This window comes from Toxotes jaculatrix, chromosome 21 (genome assembly GCF_017976425.1).
Source record: "Toxotes jaculatrix isolate fToxJac2 chromosome 21, fToxJac2.pri, whole genome shotgun sequence".
Classification (NCBI taxonomy): domain Eukaryota; kingdom Metazoa; phylum Chordata; class Actinopteri; family Toxotidae; genus Toxotes; species Toxotes jaculatrix.
In genome coordinates, this window is record NC_054414.1 from 10,191,299 (window position 1) to 10,203,908 (window position 12,610).

The 12,610-nt window shown below is 39.6% G+C and overlaps 2 protein-coding genes across 4 annotated transcripts; one reads left to right on the plus strand and one right to left on the minus strand.

Moving 5' to 3' along the window:
- Nucleotides 1–3,406: 3,406 nt before the first annotated feature.
- rexo4 (REX4 homolog, 3'-5' exonuclease) lies at nucleotides 3,407–10,320 on the minus strand. The gene is made up of 8 exons (XM_041029259.1): nucleotides 9,826–10,320; nucleotides 9,392–9,726; nucleotides 9,160–9,306; nucleotides 8,270–8,463; nucleotides 8,046–8,134; nucleotides 7,878–7,952; nucleotides 7,713–7,787; nucleotides 3,407–7,549 (listed from the first exon to the last, which is right to left on the minus strand). The coding sequence occupies exons 1-8, from the start codon at nucleotides 10,033–10,035 to the stop codon at nucleotides 7,391–7,393; spliced, it is 1,284 nt and encodes a 427-aa protein (XP_040885193.1). The 5' UTR covers nucleotides 10,036–10,320; the 3' UTR covers nucleotides 3,407–7,390.
- Nucleotides 10,321–10,575: 255 nt separating this feature from the next.
- Nucleotides 10,576–12,440, plus strand: LOC121201535 (phosphatidylinositol glycan anchor biosynthesis, class P). Of its 3 annotated transcripts, none has more exons than XM_041067412.1 (5): nucleotides 10,576–10,758; nucleotides 10,897–10,988; nucleotides 11,263–11,335; nucleotides 11,482–11,600; nucleotides 11,705–12,439. In XM_041067412.1, the coding sequence occupies exons 2-5, from the start codon at nucleotides 10,907–10,909 to the stop codon at nucleotides 11,815–11,817; spliced, it is 387 nt and encodes a 128-aa protein (XP_040923346.1). In that variant the 5' UTR covers nucleotides 10,576–10,758; nucleotides 10,897–10,906; the 3' UTR covers nucleotides 11,818–12,439. The 3 variants fall into 3 exon arrangements, with proteins under 3 accessions (XP_040923346.1, XP_040923348.1, XP_040923347.1); XM_041067414.1 differs by having other exon boundaries at nucleotides 10,612–10,630; nucleotides 10,898–10,988; nucleotides 11,705–12,440; XM_041067413.1 differs by lacking the exon at nucleotides 10,576–10,758 and adding an exon at nucleotides 10,802–10,819 and having other exon boundaries at nucleotides 10,898–10,988; nucleotides 11,705–12,440.
- Nucleotides 12,441–12,610: the final 170 nt, after the last annotated feature.

Sequence of the window (12,610 nt, forward strand, 5' to 3'; positions counted from 1 at the left end):
TATTTTTTTCCTCAGACGATACATGTGGGCGGATTAGAGAACAAGACAGAGGGGTGGGAGGACCCCGGTGAATACAGAGGCTAATTCCTCATATGGCTGCTGAACTTCATAAATACATATGCTATAAATAATAATAATAATACGTAGATACATACAGATGGATATAATAGGAAGGACTGTATTGAATTATTGTTATCTGTTTAATTGGATCTTTTTCTGTTTCCTTTTTTCCCCCCCTCCTCTTCCCCACTTTAGCCTATATAGCCCACACATGCTCACTGTGCTGGACGGACGTACGCACAAACACCATTTTGTCTACAGGTTTCCAGCCTTGACTCTGGCTTAGCTGACATCAGCAGTCATGTGGTAACAGAGAAGCAGGTGGGTTACATGACAGAGTCTGGAGTAATATGTTCAATAATAACAATGACGGTGTTTTAACGTATCCTTCCTCTAAAGGTACTCTCCATTCTCAACAAACACCTTGTACTATTATTATTATTTTTAATTTTTTTTTTTTTAACTTCACTATGTCAAAGAGATCAGAACACTGGACCTTAATTCTAGATGCAGAGAGACTTATAGATCCTTTGGGATCAGTCAAGGGAGACCTTATGGGTCTCAGAGAGGGAGAATTCCAGGCTGTTTTTCGAGAAAAGAAACTACAGTGATGGAAAAAGAGCCATCACCAGCCCATTCAGCTGCCAGAGACGCACAGTATCAGGGAGAGCCAGAACTGTTCATGGACTACTCCACCTGCATGTCACCAATACCTGACCTGATGACTACGAGAGAAAGTCCAAGGGAAGAAGGTTATCAAGAGATAGATAACATTTGGAACAAATGCTTATAAAACTATAGTTGTTTCTGTGTTTGGTAAAATTTAATCACTGTTTAATCAAATAGAGGAAGAGAAACCACTGTGGAAAGCACGAGAGAGACCAAGTGGACACAGATGTTTGGAAGAACCGAGATTATAATAGCAGAAGCAGTTGACAACTCAGTGAAATTGCTTGGGGTGTATCAGGACATTACCTAAGAACATTACAAAATGAAGAAGTTGTTTTGCAATATAAGCCATATTTTTAATATTTGGACTTTTTCAGTTTTATCACTTCAGAATCCAAGGAAGTTGTGAGTGGAGCAGCTATAATGCTAGGACAGAGATAGAAGTAATTCTTAACAACTGTTGTATTTCTGTATTTCTGTACTGCTAATTGTTGAATTTAAGTGCTTTTGCTAAAAGCTTCTTCCAGTATTAAATAAAGTACATTATCTGCATTTAAAGTAAAGGTTTCTTAGCTCTGTTGTTTTAAATTTAAGGGATTCTTAAAGTGCATGACAAGTGTGTGACAAGGTCAGGTCCAAAGACAAAGGTTGTCTTGTCAGTTGGTCTAGACTCTGAAATGAACATTTCCCTCGCAGCAAAAGTATACTTGCAGCTTAAATTACATCCAGCAATTACAATAACTGTTAAAATTAGAAGGAAGCTTTTGTTAACCAAAGCGTTTTCTCAAAGTATTCCTAGAACAAGCCAGTGAGGGTGCTAGTGAAAAGGTAGCAGGGAAGAAGGCAGTTAGCAGCTGGACAAATTTCCTTCGCCTCAGCTGAAGTTTTACAGGATTAGAATCCTGTTCAGATACTGAGTCAGGCAGGCTAATCTTTACCACTTTAATGTGAAGGCTGAGCAGGGCTCCTGTGCTGGAGCGCCTGGGTAAAAACTAATTCAGTGATATTCCTGAAACGAGATCAACTGCAGGAACGATATTACCAGACTATTTCAGTGCACTTAAAAAAAATAATTAAGTATGGAAGGCTTAAACAAGCCAAATGACTTCTTATTTGAATGCATTTTTGCAGTTACCAGAAAACCTCTTCTTTGAGCACTGCAGACTGTATCTACAGGAGGCCTTTTGGCCAGAGCCAATATTCAAGCCGAAGTACTATGATCAGCAAATGTTGCTGATGCACTTATCGACAGGAAACTCAAACATCGGCTCATGAAAATTACAACAGTAGTAAAAGGACAAAGGCCATTGCTAGGTGCCTGTAGCATTTTCCTTTGACCACAAAATGTTCTCGTAAGAGCAAAGTGCTGACAGTAAAGGAGGCAGAGTGAAATGGAAGTTGTTTTTTTTTAAGTGCATTTGGAATTAGTACAAAAGACATTATGCTGCTGTTAAATTGACTATTTAAAACTACAAAAGGAATGTTTGTAAATACAGAAGAACTTGATTTGTTAATTCATTATTTTGCCTTCTTATCCTTTTCCAAACTACAGCTGACATACAGATCAACAGTGTCTCCAAACCATTTAATTTACATGTGTTCAGGATGTGGCCCATTCAAACAGACTCTACCCAGGAAAGGTCAGGCTTCCTAGTGCTTTAAGGCTACAGTGTTTAACACTGAGCCACTGTATCTTCTGTCAAAAGGCTGTATAATTCACAAATTCTACTTTTCAAGAATTCTGACAACAAAAATGTGGGGATTGCGGCAGCTGGGAGACCAATGCTTTGGTAGACCACACAGAGTGAAGGAAGCCATCAGATGCAGAAGTGAGAAAATTGACTATGTTTCATATGTGCATGAATATAGGCACCTAATGGCATGGGGAAGACAAAAAATGTTCTCACTTCTCTCCGTTCAAAAGCCCCTGTCCTTTTTATTCTTTGTACCATCACTGGCCTGTTTTGGGAAACTCCAGTTTTACGCAGATTTCTTCCGTGCCAAACAATTACAGGACTGACCCCCACAGGAGCTACACATCTTGTTAAGGAGTCCATGAGGACAACACTAAATGCTTACCTGCTCACTGTAAGCCACTCCAAACATGAGCAACATTCATGTTTAAATATGAAAGTGTTTTAGGTTTATTATATCTGCTCATACATTTGCTCTTTTATGTGGCCCCAAACCAATATCTCTAATAAGTGCAAAGTTTACAGCTGTTTTCTGCACCCTCAGGAAACTCTATTCTATATAACTCTATTCTGCACTATATCACTCCTTGTTCATTTTACAGCCTCCCAAACCCCTGCAGCACCGTCTGCGATCGGTCAAACACAAAATTTATACAGGTGTTGAACTCAAGAATTCATAGATAATTCAAGCTGTTAAAACGGCAGACAGAAACCTTTCAGCAAAGTCTGTAAGAGTTTTCATACATTTTCAAAAGTATCTATAGCATTTAGCATACAGTAAGGGTAATAGAATATTAAGAGTCTGTCTGGAGGAAAATTTTATGGCAGTCCATTCAATAGTTCTCAAGGCAAAACCAAAAAAGTCAACCTGCTGGTGGCACTAGAGGGAAAGTCAGGGGATTACCATAGCCATTTATTCATTCACTCTCTGGGGATTGCCAGCATCCATATAGAGTTTCATGGCAATCAATCAATCAGTCACTGTTGTTTACATTTTTCAACATGGTAGAACAATCGACAGAGTATAAAACCTTACTAACTTATAAGCTACAAATTAATTTAGTAAAAACTACATATCCCACTTAAATCATAATATTTTTATGGCAAAGAATGAAATTAATACACATCATTTCCACGTTCAGTTAAGACTCAGCATGTCCAGTAACAAGAAAACTGTCAATCACTGCTCCTAAAGGCCCAGAAGAGCCAACGGCTCTGCTTTCAACTAAAAGAGAATCCACGCTCAGCGTTGCCAGACCAGAACAGATGAGCAGGAAGTCATCCACAGAAAGTAGCTGACACTGTTTCTTCATCAACCTGCATAAATACTGAATGTTCAAGTTTGTTCGTACTAAGAGTGAGCATTAGTCAACACAGGCACATCCACAGCCAGTCTCTTGGCGGCAGCATCGTGCAACTCATGCATAAGGAAGTAGAGAGCAGCAGACCTTAGGAGACATTGTGTAGTCAAGAGAAGATTCTCAAACACTGACATAGAAAAAAAACAGCTCTGTGACAATGTCCTCAGTCTTTGTTGGTTTACTATTATTTCCAGTACTGCATGGCTGGTCATTTAGCATTGTATATACATAGTAAAACAGCAATACACAGCAGCATATAATACACACTGTATTTAATGTGAATCCACTATACTGTATCCTCCATGTTTGCACAGATAGGGTTGGCACTATAAGGTAAACAGAAAGGATTGCTGGCCTTGAGGATGCAAAGACACATTGACAATGAGAAACTGGTGGCTCAATAATCTTTATTGATGTTGTCCATCACTAATTGAGAAACAGTGTCCATCGACTTGGTGCTCCCCGTGTTCAGAAATGAAAAATGTCACTTCAGAGATGAAACTCGGAGTGATGTCCGGGCTCAGAACATATTTTATGTTCAGTGGAAGGTGGTTGTAGAGGGATATAAAACTGAATTTGGTGTGTGAACTAAACAAGACACACAAATCAAACTTTGCAGAGGTGCCGTTTAATAGCCGTGTGTCTGAAAACCCACAGACCGCACAACAAATGTCAATATTGACTCTAATCGCTTTCGAGACAGAAGCCATATGCAGTAGTCGGGAAGACTGTAAGCAACATTTTACTGAATTATGACCCAAGTGCCATGTTAGCAACAGCAGTAATTCCTCCAGTCCCATCATGAGATTTGGTAAATGAGAGGATACAGTCTTATTACCATGTTATTTCCAGCACAGCAGAGGAAAATTCCAGCAAAGCTAGAGACTCCACAGTCCTCCAGAGCTCCGTGTTACAGCTTCATTTTGTTTCAGAAACTATCAATCAATAAAGCAGTATCTAATTGACGGATCAATTTAACAATTAAAAGACATAAATACTGTATTATTGTGAAAATGTAACTAAAACCTTCATTATCTTTTTCCCCCCGAGGCCTTACTGTAAATGATTTTCTTCCAGACTCACATACAGCCAATATACAATTTCTCAGAAATCAAATGTCTTTCCAATAAAATCATGTTTTTCAATCTGTTTACTGTATCTGGATTTCCTGGACATGGTCACCATGTTGGTGTGAAACTTTAAATGTCAACAAAACATGAATGTGGATTCACAGTATATCCATCGCTCAGGCCTTGTTCAAACTGTTCAAACTTTTAATGTGTGATTTCTGCAAACTGAAATCTTCTCTATGCACCTGACAATGATGAATACATTTGGGCTGACAGGATGACCCTGGTGCGTGCCTAGTCTTAATTAAAGTTACCATTATTTCCTGAGAAGTTCATCTGAGCAGTGCAGCACAGAACTCTGTTTTTTTTCCAAGAAATCATACAAATTCAAAAACATAGCAGTGCTAAACTTTAATTTCTTATATCAAATTACAACAGCTTGTTTCTTCTTCTCCTCTTAAACTCAGACTGAGCTAAGCCGCCTTCCTTAAATAGCTTTGATTATCTTTCATTATTTATCAGTGTTATAGCCCCTCGGTCTTGCTAAGCACGGAGGATCCTCATTTGGCCAGGCTTATTCCTCCAGGTTCAGATCCTGAGTGGCTTCACTATAGGCAGAGGAAGCCCAGCAACATCATAGTCATCCTTAGAATCCAGCTAATCTGCTGATATTTAGTACAAATATATATTTTAAATGATCAGGAAACCAGTAGCTTTTCTCACTGTGCTCCTATAGTATGTTTGTAGGCTAACAAAAACATTTACAGTGGGGCACATTAAGCAGTTTCACTCTGAACACATGAGAAATTATCTCTGCTAATCTGTTGCACTACAACCGTAACACCACTGTACCGAAATACCCAGTGTTATTCAGAAAATAAAATCTCATATTTCAGTAGATAGTCAGTTCCTGAATTCAGATTTACACTGTGGTCTGCTGTTCTGCTTTTCATCTGCTAGACATCTTCACAGTATCTGACCGCGCTCGGTATAGAGCCTAATTTAGCGCCTGGAGGCTGCAGACCAAGGGCGTCGGCTTCATTTCACCAATATAGGGCACACTGTGCACTAGCTACTGGGCAGCAAATCACACTGACATACTGCTGGCAAAGGTGGAGTTTAAATCTCTAGCATTCTCACCATGAATGAACCAAAAAAGAACAACAAGTAGGAGATTGTATACCGTAAGTCTTTTGTTAAGACACTTTATGAATAAAGTTATTTAAATTATATTCAAACTGTGCAGGTTTGCTATTGAGACCAAAGCCAACCGAGAAACATACTTTTGTAAAACAATCAGGAAGGACAGGTCATCCTTCATCTAATACTGAAGGCTACTTCAAGGACCCTCGCCCTGGTCTGTTCCTCTTAGAATGATAAAGAAAGTTTTCATCCGACTGAGGCCTCCAGAATCTGATCGGGCTCCGTGATTTAAGCCTATAATTTAGAGCCTGGAATCTTCTGACCAAGGGTGCAGGTTTCAAATGGAGTAATCTGAGAATGACTAGTGATGTTAAATCAAAGGCTTACGGCGTGAACAGAAAGATGGCGATACAGTACACGTTAGCGGTCAAGAGACAATTCCAAAAAAAAAAAAAAGGATCACAAAAATTTGAGCGCCAGATTTCATGGATGTGCCCATGAAGCTCATAGACTGTTGACAAACTGAAGAAGTCTGAGACATGACAAGAAAATTAACAATATGTCCGTATGTTCACATCTGCCCTCGACGAAAATGGAACCCCTGGTAAGGAGATCTATTAACAATAGATGTAATATATCTACAGAAAAAGAATTCTTAAGTTTTATTCATACGTTTTCAAACAAACAACATTTAAGGCAACCAGGAATCAAATGATTACAAACCAAGAAGTCATGAGAGACCAAAGATCTAAACAGTTTATATGAACACTGGAACCATAATGAACAACACGTCAGCGGTGCATCGCGTGGTAGTGGACACGTTTTGAATTCTCAAAAGAATTCTTTCGAAGACGTTGGAAGGTGCAGGATCTGAAAACATGCTTCCAGATGCTGGGAATAACATATTGGGTAATGTTGTCTGGAAATACCTGAGGAGGAAGTGGCTGAAAGGTTCAGAGTAAATAGAGGCTCCGAGCAGTGGCAGATGTTTTTTAAATCCCTGTTTGAGTCACAGCCTGAGATGCTCCGGTTTGTGAAAGTCTTGGCAAATCAGCTAAAACAATCAAGTCTTTCAAATGTTTGGTACAGCGGGGCTCAGGGTGACAAAGACACTGGTTTAAAAAACATTTTTACGGAAATGTTCATTTACAGTGACTTTCTTACTGGTTTGTTTTTCATCACTTTGACGGACTGTTGTGATCGATTGTTCGATAATTTACCTAAATTACCCCCCCCCCCCGGTATCATATTTTCACACCATCACAAGTGTTCCACTTACTTTCAAAAGTCGGCTCGTGGTGTCTTCAAAAAAGAAAGCTAGACGTCTGATCATCTTCAGTGAGATCTGCTGTGATCCAGAGATGAGCCGTCGTCTCACAGACTGGTTTTGAATTCACACTCCCATGGGATTCTTGCCTCTGTTCTTAGGCAACTTGGGCTTTCTCCCACTTTTCTTGTCTGAGTCTTTGTTCTTGCGACTGGCTTTGACCTCTGCTTCCCATTGTTTTTTCACCATGGTGTACAGCCTCATGGCAGCCTGTGCGTCTTGGACCTGGAGAACAGTGGAAGGGAGAGGGGGAGATCAGTCCAAGATGTTGCGTTTTGTATTTTTCATAATTATCTTTTATTTATTTGTGCAATGATAAATCGACTGTTTCTGTTAATGCCAAGACAAATTATAAGTGAGAGTTCTGTTTATTGTGTCAGTGACTTACAGATGAATGTTCACCCTGCTGGACCTTCACGTTGAGTATTTCTCTACAGAGGACTTTGAGTGAGGGTCGACCACTCTGAAAGAAGAAGGGGTGTGGATTTACAGGTATTTGTCACATTCATGAATTTGGTAAAAAGTTTCTTGGTCTCTGTGCCAAATGATTTACCTTAACAATCTTCTTGAAGGGTTTGTACTTCTGAGTATCGCGGATTTTCTTTTTTGGATGATCCAAGAGTAAAATCTGAAACAGAGGTTTAAGACTTGTTGATAAATTCTTACAGTTATTTTGTAAATTATGAAATCAGTTTCCTACCAGATATCACATCCAGGTTACCTTCAGGTCATTGTGTATGGCATGTCCAACCACTATTCTGCCTTGCAGAATCTCAGCCACCTCCCTCTGCACAGTCCGTACATCCTCTCCTGCAGTGATGCAAACATGGATGAGAAATTATAGTATAACAGTGTATGAAGACTAGTTAAAGGCAATTAATTACAACTTCTTTCAGTTTCTCATACAGTTGCTTATTGCTCATCACAATCTATTTCATGACTCACCATCTTTGATGTCCGCCGGTCGGATGCCGCTGACGGCTGTCCTGTAGTCTGTCACCTTCTCTGTGGGTTTTACATATTTGTCGTAGATACATTTCCCAAACTGGTTCACGAGGGACACGCGCGCCAAGATGCTGTCTTCTCCGTCGGGACCGACTCCCACCATCTCACAATCAATGGCCACAACTCTGGTGAGACTAATGTCGGCGAATGGCAACCGATGTGATCAGAGAGGAAAGTCATCACTACTACGTCAATCAGCCTGATGAGCTCAAGCTGGGAAGAAAAGCTCTGTCTGCTTTTGTTCTATTGATCGGGGTCATACTCGTGTCTTTATATAATTTTATCTTCACTGCCACTATCTTCATTTTCCATATCATGTTGAAGTGTTTCAGACTTGTAAATATGTTTTACAATCAATCAATCAAGACAGCTGCAGGGCCGGACTTGTGTTCACAAGCTATGTTGCCAGAAATCAACGACAAACAAATGCAAGTATAAACATCATGAAAAAGACATTAGCCTTTCATTTTTTTTTTTTTTTTTTGCAATACAAAGTCAGTGTTTGTCCGCAACCTCTACACCTTTGGACATAGAAAGATTTTTGGCATTATTGGATTTAGAGGATTTTTTTCCCATCAGTATGATAACGCTCCTTGATTTGATAACTTTTTTCCCCATGGACAAGCCAACAAACAGACAGACACTCCCGACACTCCTGGATCAACATAATTATGAATGAAAGCAGTCTGATTCCTATGAGGTAGTAATGTTTCTAAGATGTAGTAGGTGTCAACTTGTCCTTCCCCTTTTCAAGTAAATGACTGTTGCACAAGCATTTTTTTTGCAGCACATGTGTGAAGCACCAACACTGACAGACTGTCATCACTCACCCCTCAAAGGCTTTCTCCTTGACCAGGGCGCTCTCTGTGTCCTTGTTCTTCTGAATGCCCTGCTTCTTCCTCATGATCTCTGCTGCTTCTGCTCCCACTGTCGCCTCAATGTCGTCAGGGTCCACATCATCAAACCAAAGGTCCTCTCTACAAGAGCAGAGAACAGAATGAAGCTGGCAGCCTTAATTATTCTTGACCTAAATATTACAAGAAGTTAGTACTGTATATTTACTCTGTAGGTTTCATCTCTTCAGCCACAGACTTCTTTTTCTTGGCTGCTTGCTCGCTGTTTGACTTCCCACTGTCCTTTTTCCTTTTTGGAGCAGTAGACTGTCCTGACTGTGAGACAGCTGGGCCCTTCAAGTTGACCTCAGAGTCCTTTGGGACAGCACTGTTAGACACAGTTTTGTGCTTCAATTTGTGCCCAGTGTCTGTCTTCGAGGGGCCGGTATTGTTCTTGGAAATATTTTTAGAAGAATTCTCTTTAGCCTCCTTTTTTTGCAGAGCACCGTTCTGATATCTTGGTGTCACCGGCTGTTTCTTCTCCGGCTGACTGACTTTTAATATCTGTGGAAGATTTGCAGAGCTGTTAATCTTCAGGAAAGTGACAAAATGGAAGACTCAGGAATCACATGTATACATCTCAGTCACAGACCAAACTCTTACCTCTTGTAATGTCTTCCAGTTGGCAGAGAAGTTCTGGACATCTTTTGGAGGTTGTGCGTTTCCTTGGTCGTTTGATGGAACCTTTTTCTCTTTAAACCTCTTTTTAAACCAGTGTTTCTTTTTCTTTTTCATATTGTTGTTTTTCTCTTTAGCGGTGAGCTGCTGTGTTTTAGCTGGAGAGTCTGTTTTCTTTGCCTTCACCTTCGACATTATGGTCACTTACGGTGAAATATATTTGTATTATTTTGGTCGAAGCATGCGGAGTGTGTTCACCGTGCACAGCCACGCTGGACCATCAAAGCTCCGTCACTTCGTTACCAGGCATCGCTTAAAAAGTAATGGTCAGTAATAGCTCACAATGAAATGCTTCCCCGGTGTAAATTTACCGTGTAGCCACACCAGTGGAGACGAACTAGTCGGATATCTTCATTAAACGCTGATAAAACTCCTCAGTAGTAAACTTCAGGTGCTCCCAAAGCCATGCTGAACCGTGTACTTCCGGAGTGTGCGACAACTAAATGTGTCCGGCAAAAGAAGCCACGAGCCATAAATAAGTTATTTTTAAAAAAGCTAAATAATTCACCAATTACGGGTTTTAATTTTCAGATCAAATGTATCACATTTTAATGGTATAATAATACGTTAAAAACTAACTTCTCTCTGTTTGTTTTGCTTTTTAATTCCAAATGCGGAGCACCGTTTGTGGTGACTGTTTCACGTCGTACCGATTGTCACATGGGACAATATGTAGGCAAGCTAGTTGACTGACGATACTATGGATGTTTCGTTGAAGTAATATGTTGAAGTAAATGAACAGTGTTGATTTTGGTAGACACGCTGATTATAATTTCTCTTTTTTTTTTAGTTTAGACACATTCAGCTTTATTTACATTTTGGAGAAATACGTTGTGCCGTATATTTCCAGGACATTTGGTAAACATCCTAAGCTGCGTTTACGTGCATTGACAGGAAAATATTTTCCGTAATATATATTGTAGGTATTTATAGTTAGGTAATTCCAACAAACTGCCGCTTTATGTTGTTTTCTTAGGTCTGTTTTTGTTGTTGTAAGTTTCAGATCATGGTGGAAAACACCCCCTCACCTCTGCCTGAGAGGGCCATTTATGGGTTTGTTCTTTACCTTGGCTCACAGTTTGGCTTCTGTAAGTCACAAATTTTGTTTTTTTAAACATGCTTGATTAAAATAATTTTAAAATTATACATTTTCACGTTCATACAAGCACACGACCATTATTCCACTGGGCTCAAAACAGTTTGAATCAGGTCTGACTTCCTAGGTTATGCTGTGACCCAGACATATTATGGGCTATTAAATATTAGACACAATATACATTATCATACGTTATCATTAAAAAACCTCATCTACTCTCTCATCTGTAGTAAAGTGTCATCTATTTTCCTTTCTTCTCTCTGCAGTTCTGTATTGTCTGTGGGCTTTCGTACCGGAGGAGTGGCTTCATTCGATAGGGCTCACTTACTGGCCTCAAAAGTAAGTTGAAATTGTCCTAATAAGATATTAGTTATCCAGTAACAAGTTCCTTCTCTTGATTGTTAAAAGAGTGCCAGTCTTAGGAAACACATGACCCACAGTAGAAGTTTTATGATCCGTTAGCTGAAACATTTTGTCTTGTGTAGATACTGGGCCCTTGCGGTGCCAATCTACCTGCTGGTCGCATTAATGATCTTTGTGCTGTTGCTGTTCGGGGTGAACATGAACAACACGGCACCACTTGACTCTGTGGACAACATCGCAGGTGAGGAAGTTTCCATCTGCTAACAGTGGCCTGCTGGTTAGATGACAAAGCAGCTCCTAAACCGCCTGAACCTAACACTCTTGAATGTCTCCTCTCTGTCACAGATGTGTACGCCCGAGGCCAGAGGACAGAAGGCTACAACAAGGGGGGAATACCCAGACTGAAAGATGTTTCCATTAGTGAAGTCAACAAAATGTTCTACTTGTCGTCCAAATGATAACAAACCAATACTGATATCAGCTGGAATCAGAGTAGAGATGAAGCTGCTGGGGATTTACTGTGGTGTCACTGTTTGCCACTTGTTTATAGACGAAGGATTATGCTTTATTTATTTATTTATCCATGGCTTCTTGTTTTTTTGTTTTAGATTCTGTACAGGGCAAAATTATGTGTTCACAACAGTGATATGCTGGATGTGATGTAACACAGTATCACGAGTGTCTGAGCAACTTGTCCTCTGGATGAATAAGGCAAAAGATGGTTATTTTAAATAAACTAGACTTTTTACATATATATATTATTTTGTGTAATAATTATACTTTTACCCAGTGTAAAGGTTAATGTCTTTTATTATGGTACGTTAACTCCCACTGATAATTAACCAGCTTATTGATACCATTCTATAAATGTTTAAACAGTCAAGTGTTTTTCTCCAAAGTCAAGGGCTCCCACCGGCATAATTTCAATAATGTTGTGATTTTTTTTTAAATCACCACTTCCTCTTATTCTCTCTAGAAGCTCTGTGCAAAACAAAACAAAAAAAATAATAAAAATTAACTAACAAACCAGGAAACAACATGGACTGGAAGGTCTTGGAATGTGACATTGGTCAATAGGGGGTTGTGAAAAGTCAATGAACCGAAGGGGGAAGCTGGAGTAGTGCTCTGAGGACTTGTGGTATAGTGGCATGAGGTGATATGGGATTTACAATGTGGAGTAGGTGAAATTAAAAAAAAAAAAAAGCTATTGATGAAGATCATCACAACTATCTGTAAAGCACACACAGAAAA

What these genes read in the sequence shown, in the direction of transcription:
- rexo4 (XM_041029259.1), bottom strand. Translation starts at nt 10,035, where the DNA reads ATGTCGAAGGTGAAGGCAAAGAAAACAGACTCTCCAGCTAAAACACAG. An exon ending in ACTGGAAGACATTACAAGAG is followed by an intron (nt 9,727 to 9,825) that starts GTAAGAGTTTGG and finishes AATCTTCCACAG; the next exon opens with ATATTAAAAGTCAGTCAGCC. An exon ending in CCTTCAAGAAGATTGTTAAG is followed by an intron (nt 7,788 to 7,877) that starts GTAAATCATTTG and finishes TTCTTCTTTCAG; the next exon opens with AGTGGTCGACCCTCACTCAA.
- LOC121201535 (XM_041067412.1), top strand. Translation starts at nt 10,907, where the DNA reads ATGGTGGAAAACACCCCCTCACCTCTGCCTGAGAGGGCCATTTATGGG. An exon ending in CTCACTTACTGGCCTCAAAA is followed by an intron (nt 11,336 to 11,481) that starts GTAAGTTGAAAT and finishes TGTCTTGTGTAG; the next exon opens with ATACTGGGCCCTTGCGGTGC. An exon ending in CTCTGTGGACAACATCGCAG is followed by an intron (nt 11,601 to 11,704) that starts GTGAGGAAGTTT and finishes TCTCTGTCACAG; the next exon opens with ATGTGTACGCCCGAGGCCAG.